The 15,569-nt window shown below is 45.4% G+C and overlaps 1 protein-coding gene across 1 annotated transcript in view; it reads right to left on the bottom strand.

Annotated features, from left to right (window-relative positions):
* SHMT1 (serine hydroxymethyltransferase 1) overlaps nt 1–15,569 on the bottom strand; it is a 30,723-nt gene that overhangs the window by 846 nt on the left and 14,308 nt on the right. The window contains exons 8-11 of the mRNA XM_079953884.1: nt 7,608–7,724; nt 5,853–5,975; nt 3,399–3,515; nt 1,076–1,186 (exon numbers count right to left, since the gene is read on the bottom strand). Coding sequence (XP_079810010.1) covers nt 1,076–1,186; nt 3,399–3,515; nt 5,853–5,975; nt 7,608–7,724 — 468 coding nt within the window. The remainder of the gene's footprint in view (nt 1–1,075; nt 1,187–3,398; nt 3,516–5,852; nt 5,976–7,607; nt 7,725–15,569) is intronic.

Here is a 15,569-nt window from a genome sequence, read left to right as displayed (position 1 = left end):
TATAGGGTAACTCCACGAGTGGGACGTGGGTGGTGCTGTGGGTTAAACCACAGAGCCTAGGACTTGCCGATCAGAAGGTCGGCGGTTCGAATCCCCGCGACGGGGTGAGCTCCTGTTGCTCGGTCCCAGCTCCTGCCCACCTAGGAGTTTGAAAGTACGTCAAAGTGCAAGTAGATAAATAGGTACTGCTCTGGTGGGAAGGTAAACAGCGTTTCCGTGCGCTGCTCTGGTTCTCCAGAAGCGGCTTAGTCATGCTGGCCACATGACCCGGAAGCTGTACGCCGGCTCCCTCGGCCAATGAAGTGAGATGAGCGCCACAACCCCAGAGTCGGCCATGACTGGACCTAATGGTCAGGGGTTCCTTTACCTTTACCTAACTCCTCGAATGTGCCAGCCCAAATCCTCTGAAGGGCGGCCCTCCAGATGCTATCGAGCTCCAACTACCACCAGCCCAAGACAAGCATGGCCAATGATCTGGGATGAAGGAAATAGTGGTCTAGCAAGAGGCAGAGTGGTGTAGTGGTTAGAGGGTCAAACTAGGACCTGGAGGCGGCCAGGGTTCATATCCCCACTCAGTGAGGAAGCACCATAAGTGGCCTCGGAGCAGTCACCGCCTCTTGGCCTAACCTGGAGAAAATGGTGGGGTGTAAATAAGTAAGATATTGGCGGGGGGGGGGGGAAGCACATGTTCCTCACACCTGCATCAAGGTGCAAACCTAGTCTGAATTTGCATTTGAAGCAAACAAATTTCCTTCCAGTAGCATCTTAGAGACCAACTAAGTTTGTTATTGGTATGAGCTTTTGTGTGCATGCATACTAATAACAAACTTAATTGGTCTCTAAGGTGCTACTAGAAGGAATTTTTATTTTTATTTTGTTTTGACCACGGCAGACTAACACGGCTACCTACCTGTAACTGAATTTGCATTCGCACTCCCAAATAATTCTGCAAATAAGTGAGGGGATGAAACCAGCATTCACCTAAGGGAAAGGCTGCTGGCGAAGATGAGGTAGAAAGCAAAGCCCAGATCTCCAAAAACAGTGCTTGCTCCCATGCCCACAGGCACTTTCCTACCTTTATGGATGAAGTGAGCGACTTTCCGGAAGTCCTCTTCCAAGAATCCCCTGGAGGTAAGGGCTGGTGTTCCCAACCGAAGACCGCTGGGGCGCAGGGCACTCTTGTCCCCTAAGCACGAGGGAAGAGGCCGTGGGTTGAATCCAAAGACACGGACAGCTGGCCAGTTTTATACATTGCATAGATAAACTGCATAAAAACTGAGGCTTGTTATTTAAATCCTCAGTTTTCCTACCCAGCAGTCTTCTAAAGTTGCTGCTTAATAATAATAATAATAATAATAATAATAAATTATTATTTCTCCAGCCACGCCAGGCGGCTCCCAACAGTTTAAACCCTGAAAACTGGTGACTCTAATGGTTTGGACAAGGCTTCCCCAAAGGACAGCAGCAGTGACAAAATAAAGGACAGTCAGTTGGTAGAACATGAGATCACAGCGTTGTGGGTTCGAGCCCCACGTTGTGTGAAATATTCCTGCACTGCAGGGGGTTGGACTAGATGACCCTTGTGGTCCTGTCTAAATCTACGATTCTATTATTCATAATAATAAAAATAATTTATTACTTGTACCCCGCCCATCTGGCTGGGCCTCCCCAGCCACTCTGGGTGGCTTCCAACAGAACATTAAAAACACAATAAAACATCAAACATTAAAAACTTCCCTAAACAGGGCTGCCTTCAGATGTCTTCTAAGAGTCCGATAGTTGTTTATTTCCTTGACATCTGATGGGAGGGCGTTCCACAGGGCAGGCACCACTACCGAGAAGGCCCTGTGCCTGGTTCCCTGTAAGCTCACTTCTCGCAGTGAGGGAACCACCAGAAGGCCCTTGGAGCTGGACCTCAGTGTCCGGGCTGAACAATGGGGGTGGAGACGCTCCTTCAGGTCTACTTTCCCATCCTTCCTGAATTCCTCCCCAAATGGGAGAGGTAGTGACTCAGAGGAAAGAGCCCCTACTTTGTGTGCTCAAGCTGCCGAATGCCACCCCCTGGACCGCTAGTTAAAGGGGTCTTGGGTCCAGAAAAGATCCTTCTCTGCCTGGTAGAGTGATTGCCAGGCAGAGTGGGCAAGATGAGGCCAGAGAAATCAGTGGGCAGACTAAGCCTCTTCATACCCAGCTAGGAGGATCCGAATTCACCGACAGAGGGAATGACAAGGGAACGTACTCTGTAGAATATAATAATAATAATAATAATAATTTATTATTTATATCCCGCCCATCTGGCTGGGCCTTCCCAGCCACTCTGGGCGGCTTCCATAAAAACCAAAAATACAGTAAAATCACACGTTAAAAACTTCCCTGAACAGGGCTGCCTTAAGATGTCTTCTGAATGTCAGGTAGTTGTTTATCGCTTTGACATCTGCTGGAAGGGCGTTCCACAGGGCGGGGGCCACTACCGAGAAGGCCCTCTGCCTGGTTCCCTGTAGCTTTGCTTCTCGCAATGAGGGAACCGCCAGAAGGCCCTCGGCGCTGGACCTCAGCGTCCGGGCAGAATGATGGGGGTGGAGACGCTCCTTCAGGTATACTGGACCGAGGCCGTTTAGGGCTTTAAAGGTCAGCACCAACACTTTGAATTGTGCTCGGAAACATACTGGGAGCCAATGTAGGTCTTTCAAGACCAGTGTTATATGGTCTCGGCGGCCGCTCCCAGTCACCAGTCTAGCTGCCGCATTCTGGATTAGTTGTAGTTTCCGAGTCACCTTCAAAGGTAGCCCCACGTAGAGTGCATTGCAGTAGTCCAAGCGGGAGATAACCAGAGCATGCACCACTCTGGCGAGACAGTCCGCAGGCAGATAGGGTCTCAGCCTACGTACCAGATGGAGCTGGTAAACAGCTGCCCTGGACACAGATTTGACCTGTGCCTCCATGGACAGCTGTGAGTCCAAAATGACTCCCAGGCTGCGCACCTGGTCCTTCAGGGGCACAGTTACCCCATTCAGGACCAGGGAATCCTCCACACCTGCCCGCCTCCTGTCCCCCAGAAACAGTACTTCTGTCTTGTCAGGATTCAACCTCAATCTGTTAGCCGCCATCCATCCTCCAACCGCCTCCAGACACTCACACAGGACCTTCACTGCCCTCACTGGTTCTGATTTAAAAGAGAGGTAGAGCTGGGTATCATCTGCATACTGATGAACACCCAGCCCTAACTCCCAAATGTGAGTCAGGAAGGGTAACATCTAAGAAATATATCCCTCTCCTAGTTTCAATACAACCCCCTACACTAGGCATTTCTGAAAACTGGTAAACCCCAGCGCCGCGAGGGGGGTGCCTTGCTATCACTAAGCATTGTGAGGAACCTCTTCAAGCTTGGCCACTCTCACCTGGGCAGGTGTTCTTGTTGCATGCAATGGAGCAGAGCTCAAGGACCCGTTCGGCCCGCCCTCCATCCGTGCCTCGGCTGCGCAGGTCCACCAGGATCAAATGGTTGTCGGAACCGCCTAGGAGAAGAGCCAAACGCCAGCAGTGACTCACTCATGTCACCCCAAATTTGCAAGGGCGATGGGGGGGGGCAGCAGAGGGAAATGAGGAGCATGGCACCTGCCAGCGAAGTTTGCAAGCTTCAAGCATCAGTTCAATAGGACAAGCCAGATAAGAACTGACTTCGTGTTTTAAGCGTCTAGAACAGGTGCTCCTGATGCTGCTAAATCACAAATTAATATACCGTATTTTTCGCTCTATAAGACGCACCTAGTTTTAGAGGAGGAAAACAAAATATTCTCTCCCTCTCTGCGCAGCACCTCTCCAGCAAAGCGAAGTCAGAACAGCAAGAGGGATCGCTGCGCAGCGAAAGCAGCGATCCCTCTTGCTGTTCTGGCTTTTGGGATAGCCGTGCTAAGCCTCTTCAGGGCAGGGGGAGCGTTCCTCCCATTGCCCTGTATCCCTGAAGCCAAGAGAGGCATCCCTCGCTCTCCTGGCTTCAGGGATAGCTGCGCAGCCTGCATTGGCTCCATAAGATACACACACATTTCCCTTTACTTTTTAGGAGGGGGAAAGTGCGTCTTATAGAGCAAAAAATACGGTAAATTACATCATCCCCGGCTGCTAAAACAACCTGTACCCTTCACCTTAGGCTCTTGCCTGGCCTAGACTTTGGCATATCTTTTGGACCTGGGCTGAATCTCCACCCCTTGGCTTCTTGAGACTTGAAACTTGCTCTCTCTAGCAAGTGTTTTGCTAGCCAGTATGGTGCAGAAGTTTAGAGCGTTGGGCTAGGACCTGGGAGACCAGGGTTAAAATCCTCCCTGCTTGGCTGGCCACAGTCACTTGGTGACCTTGGGCCAGTCGCTGCCTCTTGGCCTAACCTACCGCGCAGGGTTGTTGTACGGATTAAATGAGGAAGGGGAGAACGACGTATACCACCTTGAGCTCCTTGAAGGGGGTGGAATGGTGGTATATAAAGTGTAATGAATAAATAAAATAAGAGGCTTTTAGCTTCTGGGACTGAGATATCAGCCCCACCCCCCACCCCATGGAGCAAAACAAAACTGTTATCTGGCAGCTCAAGGGTACGATCCAAGCTACGTTCTCTAAAGCAGAGGTGATGAACTTGCAGACTCTGTCCCCAGATATAACCTTGCAAATGCCTCCAGCCAATTTACCTGGAAGCAACACCAGATATTAATAAAGGGGCAGAGGTTCACACTCACAGCCTCGCTTGTAAGGGAAAGCAGGGGTGACTCTTTCTTGTTCTCTTTCTTCCTTTCAATAATAATTTTTACTAGTTTTCAATTACAACAATCCAATAACAGCCTCATTATAACAATGCCAAATTATAATACAATTAGTAATACCAGTACTTTTGTTTTCTGGGGGTTATGCAGGGGCTGTTAGAATTCCTGCTCCATGATTGCAGTCATGGAATTGTTGTCTTTCACATGACGTGCTATGTTTTGACTCCACAAAGTGGGAAGTGACGGAGACAGGATGTTTGTGTTACTGTGTTCTGTGAAGTGTGACTATTGTCCTTTGTTTTTTCTCTTTGCTGTCTGATGCTAGAGAAAGAGGGAGCCATGTTGCAGTGCTCCATGTGTGTTTATATGTAAATAAAGTAGATTAGCCAAAATGCTGAGTTGCTGAGGTCTGTCACACATGATGCGCAAACTCTGCGGATCCCTAAGTGTGTCGGTGTCTGTTGGCATCGGTTGCTGTGATGTTCGGGCAGAAGAAAGCTTTTGAAGCTCCCAAACGATCGACCAGAGGGAGGGAACATGCCAGTTGGGCACGTGTCTCTGCCAGGGTCCTACCTGAGTGTAGGCTGAACTCCTGACAGGGGCACACATACCCCTAAACATTTTGTGAATCTAAGTGTGCCCTCATTAAGGGCAGTATTTCAATATGAGTAGGAAAATGAAAGCAGCCTTAAACACCTTTTTTAAAGAAAAAAAGCACTGAGAAATATCAGTAATTGAGATGCCAAATTATACAATTTAGGTCCCCGTCCGGTCCCACTCCCCACCCCCATGCTAGAATTGATGGTTTGGTGATTTACTTTATTTCTGCATTCCAAAACCTTATAAATTTCAATTATGCTCCAGTAAAAATAACAACCCCTTATATCATAACAATCCCTTATATTAACACCTTCCTTTCGCATCGCCACATTAAATGATGTATACAACTACAGGTGAAGCATTCAAACTCCTTGGTTCTTCCTGTGTGTGGCAATTATTCTGTCCGTAATGTTTCTTCCTGACAGGGCCGACTCTTTCTCTCTCTGTGTGTGTGTGTGTGTGTGTGTGTGTGTTTGTGTGTTTTGTGTCCTAGCTGTTCCTTACCCGTAACAATGTGATATCCCAAGCCAACGAGGGCGTTGGATAAGGCCTTGCAGTTGGCGACGACCTGCCTCTGGTAAGCTCTGAATTCCGGAGTCATGGTTTGCTTCAGAGCTACCGCAATTCCTGGACAAAAAAAAAAGAGAGGAGGTGGGCAGGGGTGTGTGGAACGGAGAAAGATGTCTCATCAAACACCTCCATCTTCTTGGGCCTTTTCGGTGGCTGCTCCCAGATTCTGAAACCCCCTCCCTCCCTCCTTGTTGCCCTTCCGCCTGATCTATCACAGATCACTCATAGACAGGGTGGATTTGATTTAAATCACAATTTAAATCATCACACACCCTGAAAACTCATTCTTGCTGGTTTCGTTTTTGGAATAATAAATTTTCAGAGTAGTTTTTACAGTTATATCAAAAACTACTAATTTGGTTATTCTATTAGAAATACATAGGTAATTATGAAATTATTGTGATGTTTAGTAAGTTAACTATATTTTGACAACTTTTCTGCTGTACTTTATTGGCAGGAGAAAAATAATCATTTCCTTAATAACAATTTAAACAGTTTATTTAACTAAAGCAATAACATTATACAGTGGTGCCTCGCAAGATGAAATTAATTCGTTCCGCAGGTTTTTTCTTCTTGCGAGTTTTTCGTCTTGCGAAGCACGGTTTCCCATAGGAATGCATTGAAAATCAATTAATGCGTTCCTATGGAAACCACCTTCAGACCAGGTCCGGGGACAGTCTGTGCCCCGACCTCTTCTGAAGGCTGGAGGGGGGGGACAAGGGCTTTTCTTCCCACCGCCAGCCTTCAGAAGGCTGTTCTGAAGGCTGGAGGTGGGAAGAAAAGCCCTTCTCACCACCTCCTGCCCCGCAAGCTCCGGGGACAGGAGGGCTTTGCTGCCGACCCCCAGCATTTTAAAAGCCCCCGGGACAGCGGAGAAGTCTCCACTGTCCCGGGGCGATCTTAAAATGCTGGCGGGCGGCAGCAAAGCCTTCGCTGCCGACCCCCAGCATTTTAAAAGCCCCCGGGACAGCGGAGGTCTTCTGAAGGCAGGCGGTGGGCGAAAGTCTTTGCTCCCCCCCGCCTGCCTTCAAAAGCCGTCCGGGATAGCGGAGAAACGCGCTGCGCTTCTCCGCTATCCCGGGAAGGCAGGCGGGGGGGGGGGGGAGCAAAGACTTTTGCCCCCCGCCGGCCTTCAGAAGAAGTCCAGGAAGGCCGGCGGTGGGCGAAAGTCTTTGCTCCCGACGGCCAGCATTTTAAAAGCGGTCCGGGATAGCGGGAAAGCGCAGTGCGCTTCCCTGCTATCCCGGACCGCTTTTAAAATGCTGGCGGTGAGGAGCAAAGCCTTTCGGCCCCCGCCGGCCTTCCTGGACCTCTTCTGAAGGCCGGAGGGGGGCGAAAGGCTTTGCTCCCCACCGCCAGCATTTAAAAGAGGTCCCCGGAGATTTCCCTATGGGCTTTCTTCTTGCAAAGACTGAGTTTTAGCACATATGAAAAACTTTAAACAAATCCTTATTTGCTGATGAATAGCCTTTGGACTATAATGTAACTTAAATAGAAAACTACCTTTAGAAAGATCTTTCCTCCAAAAGCATTTTATTTTCAAAATCTGATTTAAATTTTAAAAATCTGATTTAAATAAAAAAAACCCCTTTTTTTAAAAAAAAAAAATTAAATCATTGATTTTTACCCACGCTGCTCATAAGCTAGCAGTCTACCTCCAGCCTCCCTGTTTTAGAGAGCCTGCCTTACCCGCAATGGCGTGGTTGTGTGGCCCTCCCTGAAGCCCAGGAAACACTGCTTGGTTGATAAGGCTTTCATAGTTGCACAGGATTTCTTTCCCCGTTTTCGGATCCACGCTGCGGGCACCTGGGGAGAACAGAAAGGAGGAGGGTAATTTGGGGCAGGAGTTTTTGGGGTGCTGCTGCTGCTGCTCTTGGCTAATCCTTCCCTTTGGCTTCAACTTTGCAGTCACCTAGAGCCAAATGGGGACGCGGGTGGCGCTGTGGGTAAAAGCCTCAGCGCCTAGGGCTTGCCGATCGAAAGGTCGGCGGTTCGAATCCCCGCAGCGGGGTGCGCTCCCGCTGCTCGGTCCCAGCGCCTGCCAACCTAGCAGTTCGAAAGCACCTCCGGGTGCAAGTAGATAAATAGGGACCGCTTACCAGCGGGAAGGTAAACGGCGTTTCCGTGTGCGGCTCTGGCTCGCCAGAGCAGCGATGTCACGCTGGCCACATGACCCGGAAGTGTCTCCGGACAGCGCTGGCCCCTGGCCTCTTAAGTGAGATGGGCGCACAACCCCAGAGTCTGTCAAGACTGGCCCGTACGGGCAGGGGTACCTTTACCTTTACCTTTAGAGCCAAATGCTCAACTCCAAACACAATCAGCTCCTGAGAGAGGTTGCAGCTCAGTGGCAGAACACCCGCTTGCAGTGCCGAAGGTCCTGTGTGCGATTTCCGGCGTCACCAGTTAAAAGAGAAGGCAAGCAGGGGATGGGAGAGCTTCTCCCCATTAAGGTAGAAAGCACCAGGGGAGGCAGAGCAATGGTGTCTCTCAGTACAAAAGGACTTCAGTGGTGGTGTAGTGGTTGGTGTGTCAGATTAGGACTGGGAGACCAGGGTTCGAATCCTGACTCAGCCATGAAGCTCACTGGGCAACCTTGGGACAGTCGCTGCCTCTCAGCCTAACCTACCTCACAGGGTTGTTGTGTGTGGATTTAAATGAACCATGGACAAAAAGCTGGTCTATGAATGCAATAAATAAATAAATACAGTGGTACCTCAGGTTCAGTACTTAATTTGTTCCGGAGGTCCGTTCTTAACCTGAAACTGTTCTTAACCTGAAGCACCACTTTAGCTAATGGGGCCTCCTGCTGCTGCTGCACCACCGGAGCACGATTTCTGTTCTCATCCTGAAGCAAAGTTCTTAACCTGAAGCACTATTTCTGGGATAGCAGAGTCGGTAACCTGAAGCGTATGTAACCCGAGGTACCACTGTATAATAAAACCATTACAGTTGTACCTTGGTTCTCGAGATGTCTTGTGACTCGAACGTTTTGGCTCCTGAAGGCCGCAAACCTGGAAATGAGTGTTCCGGTTTGCGAACGTTTTTTGGAACCTAAACGTCTGACGCAGTTTCCGCTTGAGTACAGGTAGCTCCTGCAGCCAATCAGAAGCCACGCTTTCGTTTTTGAACAGACTTCTGGGATGGATTCCATTTGAGAACCAAGGTACGGACTTCCGGTCGGCGCCAGCGCTTAATGGCGGCTCTCTCCCCGATCTCTGGAGAGAGGGCTGCTTCACAAGTTCGGGTCTGACCGCTACGGCGAAGCGGGGACCCCTAAAATCACAGGCGCGGAAGCCTGTGAACAAGGAGACTCGGTGGGCACCTTTTGCGCCCCCCTTTACTGCAAAAGAGCCTTTTTAAAGGCTCCGGAGGAGCATCGGGGGATCGTGCGGTGCTGAGAGTCGCTACCCAGCCCGTGAAGTGAAGCCGCGTTGCCATAAGCGGAGAGCGCCGATTTCTTCCTGAAATCTGGACTGAAATTGAAATACCCGTAAGTAGGATTGGGAAACCTACTGGGATTACAAAAAAAAACGTTTGAAATTTGGCTGAAAACGGGGTTGGTAAATAAAGGAAGTCTGCCTCCCCCGGTTTGCATGGCTTTTAAAGCAACGGAACTGGAAAGCTGCAATTGAAGGAAAAGTAACTTTGAACTTTTGAATTACCTAACTTTGGCATTGAACTTTAACTACCCCTCCAGCAAGCAGGAGCAGGGGGGGAAGAAAAGGAAACTTGGCTTAACCTGCGTGAGAGGAAATTTAAGTGATTAATTTCTGCTGTCTCTGACTTTGGGAACGGACTGCCTGGGTGAAGCGCTTTGACAGGAACTGTCTGATAGAACCTGCTGCAAAGCGGAGAGCTTAAATAGATACAATTCTTGGGACTTTACAGGTACAATTTTTGGGACTTTACAGAAATAAATACTGTTGCAATTGGAAGACTGAAAGCTTCTTTCTCCAAGAGGGCTTTTGGTTTCTTTGTTTCTTCTGCTTATTGGATATAATGTACTGCTCCCTCTAGAGGGCTGAAAGGTTACAGTTTGTAACATAGACTGTCAAATAAAAACAAGTCACTGGATTTTTCCACTTAAGAGCTGTTCCTGTGGGAACGACCTTGGGACATGAGTTGTCCCGCAGAAGACATAACAACCAAGATCTAAGGCTAAAGCTGCACAAATGAAAAGAGGCTCAATATCAGGCTTAGCTGGACAGGAGAAAGGAATAAACGCATTCATGGAATCAGTGACTCAAGCATTACTCAAAATAAATGAATCTTTAGAAAATTTGACCAAGCAGAGCACGGAGAATACCAAACAACTGACAGAACTTTCAACAAAATTGGACTTGAATACAAAAAGTATTACATCTAACACAGAAACCATAAATAGACTGGTTCAAGAAAACGCTACAATTCGAAAAATTGCAGAAGAGGCTAAAGCCACTGCTGAAAATACACAGGAAAGTTTAATATCAGTCTGCAAGAAGTTGGACCAACATGAGGCGGCCCTGTCTTTGTGGGAGATGCAGAGGAAAGAGAGGAACTTGAGACTTAGGCTGGTCCCTGAAAGTGAAGGGGACAACTTAGTGGACTTTCTCACAAAAGAATTATCAGAATTTTGGCAGGTAAATTCAGAGGAAGACGACTTTAAGATAACAACCGCCTTCAGACTGGGCAGAAGGCAAGGCAGGAAGACCCCAAGGGATTGTCTGATAACTCTGAGATCCAAAGAGGAAAGAGATAAAATTCTAAATTTACATTACCAGAGAACCCTTCAGATTGGAAATGCTTCTGTTCAAATTTACAAGGACATCCCAAAATACATTCTGGAGGTAAGAACTTATTTCAAGAATCTGGTTGACCTGCTGAAGAAGAATAACATACCTTTCAGGTGGGAATTTCCACAAGGCTTGTCTTTTAACTTCAAAGGAAAAAAAGTCAAAATAAGAACAGTGCAAGATAAAGAACAATTCCTAGACAGAAACGAGGAGGACCTTGTGAAAGGAGTGCTTGACTCGACCTCTGATACAGACCTTGGAAACTTGACATTTGGACTGAAATCACCTACGGAAGAAGAACAGCTGCAGGGAGCAGCTGGAGGCAACTAACTAATAATGTCTCTGCAATTTTTAACCTGGAACTGTAATGGGCTCAACCTTCCCAGAAAAAGGCGCGAGGTCTTTCATATTTTGAAAAGAGAACAATTGGATTTGATATGTCTACAAGAAACCCACATAACAAGGACACACAGAAGACTACTTATAAATAAAAGATTAGGACAGGAATTTATCTCATCAGATAAAGTTAAAAAAAGAGGAGTGGTGATCTATGCAAAGGAAAAATTAGCCCCAAAATTGATCTTTAAAGATGAACATGGAAGAACTTTGGCAATTGAGATACAAATCCAAGGAGAAAAACTTTTGATAGTTGGCATCTATGCACCAAATGAAGGGAAGGCAGAATTTTATAAGAAATTGCATGAGACATTAACGGACTATTTGGATCATAAGGTGATTTTACTAGGAGATATGAATGGCGTGGTCTCTACAAACATGGATAAAGCACAAAGACAGGTGGTCTCTAAGGACGGGAGACTACCTAAGACCTTCTTTGAAATGACTGAAAATATAGATTTGATTGATATCTGGAGAACAAGAAACCCTCTTGAGAGAGAGGGAACATTTTTTTTCAGAGGCACAAATGACATGGACGAGAATAGATCAAATATGGATTACTAGTGGAATGGCCCCAAGGATAAAAAAGGTGGAAATCTGCCCAAAGACATGCTCCGACCATAACGCAGTGAAGATGGAAATGAAACTAACAACAGCTGGATCCTTCAGATGGAGAATGAATGACACCCTATTCAGAGAGGTGGAGATTTACAAAAAGGCCCAAAAAACCTTGAAGGACTACTTTGAGATAAATCTGAGGACAGAGGTTGAGAAAAGAGTGATTTGGGACGCAAGTAAGGCCGTGATGCGAGGTTTTCTGATACAACAGAACTCTTTAAAGAGAAAGAAACAAAATGAAAGGAAGGATAAGATTCTGGAAAAAATAAAAGGAGAAAAGAAACTGAGGTCTAAACCAAAGTCTCATGAAATCCTGAGAGAAATTAAGTTCTACCAAATGCAATATATGGAATTGATGAACCAGGAGATAGAATGGAAAATTAAGCAAATGAGACAGAAGACATTTGAATCAGCGGATAAATGTGGGAAACTTCTAGCATGGCAATTGAAGAAGAGACAGAAACTAAATACAGTCACAAGCTTGGAGGTGGATGGAAAGAACATTTTTAAACCAAATGAGATTAGTAATTGCTTTCAGAGTTATTTTAGGAGATTATATGCACAAGGGCTAGAAAATGAAGGAGACATGGAAGATTTTCTTAAGAAATATGGATTACAAAAAATTTCGCAACAAAGTATGTTGATTTTAAATGAGAAAATAACAGACCAAGAAGTGGAGGGTGCCATTCAAAACATGCAACTAGGGAAATCTCCAGGACCAGATGGACTAACCTCCAGATATTATAAAGCATTGAAAGAATGGTTAGTACAGCCGCTTAAGGAGGTTTGTAATGAAATATTAGAGGGGAAAAAGGCACCTGAATCGTGGAAAGAAGCCTTCATCACACTTATACCAAAGACTGAAACTGAAAAAAACCAGATTAAGAACTACCGCCCTATATCACTACTTAATGTGGATTATAAAATATTTGCTGACATTTTAGCAAAAAGACTGAAGAGGGTGTTAATGGAGGAGATTCATAAGGACCAGGCAGGCTTTCTCCCAGGAAGACACTTATCAGATAATGTAAGGAACATAATTGATATTATGGAACTGCTAACTGTAAATATTAACACGAAGGCAGTCCTGATTTTTGTGGACGCGGAGAAAGCCTTTGATAATATCTCTTGGAAGTTCATGAAGAAGAATCTCCATGGGATGGGGGTAGGCCAAAGGTTTGAAAATGGTATAAGTGCAATATATTCTGAACAAAAGGCTAAGTTAATTGTAAATAATGTGGTTACTGATGAACTCTCCATAGAAAAAGGGACATGGCAGGGGTGCCCGATATCCCCATTACTTTTTATATCAGTCCTGGAGGTTTTGTTGAACATGATTAGGGGGGACCAGCTGGTAAAGGAGTTCAGGTCGGAGCTAAACATTATAAATTGAAGGCATTTGCAGATGACCTAGTATTGACTTTACAAGAGCCAGACACTAGTACAAAAAGAGTTTTAGAGTTAATTCAATTCTTTGGCCAGGTGGCAGGATTCAAGTTGAACAAACAAAAAACTAAAGTTCTGGAAAAAAACTTAACAAATGTTGAAAGAGAGAGATTCCAAAATGAAACTGGGTTAATGGTGGCAAAGAAAGTAAAATATTTGGGGATTAACATGACATCTAAAAATGTGAACTTATTTAAAGACAATTATGATAAATGCTGGACAGAGGTAAAGAAAGATCTAGAAATATGGTCGAATTTGAAGCTTTCCTTGTTAGGCTGAATTGCAGTGATCAAAATGAATGTATTGCCTAGAATGTTATTTTTGTTTCAGACATTACAAATTGTGGATAAACTGGATTGTTTCAAGAAGTGGCAGAAAGATATATCTAAATTTATCTGGCAGGGCAAAAAGCCCAGAATAAAATTTAAGATACTTACTGATGTAAAAGAAAGAGGGGGGTTTGCCCTGCCGGATTTGAGACTGTACTATGAATCGGCAGCTTTCTGCTGGTTGAAAGATTGGCTACTTCTTGAGAATGCAGATATTCTGGATTTGGAAGGATTTGATAATAGGTTTGGTTGGCATGCATATTTATGGTACGACAAGGTTAAAGTTCACAAGGGTTTTAAAAACCATATTGTTAGGAAAGTATTATATAATGTTTGGATCCGGTACAAGGATTTGTTGGAAAATAAAACTCCTAGGTGGTTATCACCTATGGAGGCTAAGGAGGTAAAGAAACTTAACTTGGAATCCAAATGGCCAAAATATTCTGAAATTTTAGAACAAGAAAGCGGTGAATTTAAATTACAGAGTTTTGAGAAATTAAAGCCCAAGGTGCGAGATTGGCTTCATTATTACCAAATAATGGAAACCTTTAAACAAGACAGGAAAATTGGCTTCCAGGTGGAGAAATCGAAATTGGAAACAGAACTGTTAGAACCCAATACTAAGAATATATCAAGAATGTACAATTTGTTGCTGAAGTGGAATACAATAGATGAGACAGTTAAATCAGCTATGATTAAATGGGCACAGGACATTGGACATGACATTATGTTTGCTGACTGGGAACAGTTATGGACCACCGGTATTAAATTCACGGCATGTAATGCCCTAAGAGAAAATATTATGAAAATGATTTACAGGTGGTACATGACCCCAGTTAAGCTTGCGAAGATTTATCATCTGCCCAATAACAAATGTTGGAAATGTAATGAGACTGAAGGTACCTTCTTTCACCTTTGGTGGACCTGCCCAAAGATTAAAGCCTTTTGGGAAATGATTTATAATGAAATTAAGAAGGTACTTAAATGTACTTTTCACAAGAAACCAGAGGCATTCCTCTTGGGCATGGTCGGCCAATTGGTGTCAAGGAAGGATAGGACTTTTTTTATGTACGCCACTACAGCAGCAAGAATCCTTCTAGCAAAGTATTGGAAGACACAAGAACTCCCCACACTGGAAGAATGGCAGACGAAAGTGATTGACTTTATGGGACTGGCAGAAATGACTGGCAGAATCCGTGACCAAGAGAAAGAGACGGTGGAGGAAGACTGGAAGAAGTTCAAAGCTTATCTTAAGAACTGTTACAATATTGATGAGTGTTAAAATGTCAAGGGAAAGGAAGATGCAGAATTACAGCTGAAAATGTTTGATGACTTAAGGTGAAATTGAGAAATTTAATAAATTTAAATTTAATTGGCTAAAAGGGTTGCTGAAAAACTGTAAAATAAGGATGCAAAAAGGGTGAGGTATGGGGAAGTCCGAGAAAGGAGGTTTATGAAAATGAGGTTAAGAACTTATATTTGTGTGTTTGTTTGTATTTGTCGACGTTTTTATGTTGCTGTTTTTGTTTTGTTTTAAAATTGGAAAATTAATAAAAATTATTATAAAAAAAAGAGAACCAAGGTACGACTGTATATAGAGTTCCTAGAAATTTACTTAGTTACAAAATAAGAATTGACAGCATTAGCATTACTTGGGGATATGAGAAGGGCCAAATGAAGTTGGCTTGGAGAACAAATTTATTTATTCTTAGCTGCCTACATTGGGACGCGGGTGGCGCTGTGGGTTAAACCACAGAGCCTAGGACTTGCTGATCAGAAGGTCGGCGGTTCGAATCCCCGCGACGGGGTGAGCTCCTGTTCCTCAGTCCCTGCTCCTGCCAACCTAGCAGTTCGAAAGCACGTCAAAGTGCAAGTAGATAAATAGGTACCACTCTGGCGGGAAGGTAAACGGCGTTTCCGTGCGCTGCTCTGGTTCGCCAGAAGCGGCTTAGTCATGCTGGCCACATGACCCGGAAGCTGTACGCTGGCTCCCTCGGCCAGTAAAGCGAGATGAGCGCCGCAACCCCAGAGTCAGCCACGACTGGACCTAATGGTCAGGGGTCCCTTTACCTTTACCTAGCTGCCTATAT

Source organism: Podarcis cretensis (assembly GCF_951804945.1).
Source record: "Podarcis cretensis genome assembly, chromosome: 14".
NCBI lineage: Eukaryota > Metazoa > Chordata > Lepidosauria > Squamata > Lacertidae > Podarcis > Podarcis cretensis.
This window is presented reverse-complemented; position numbering and strand designations above follow the sequence as displayed.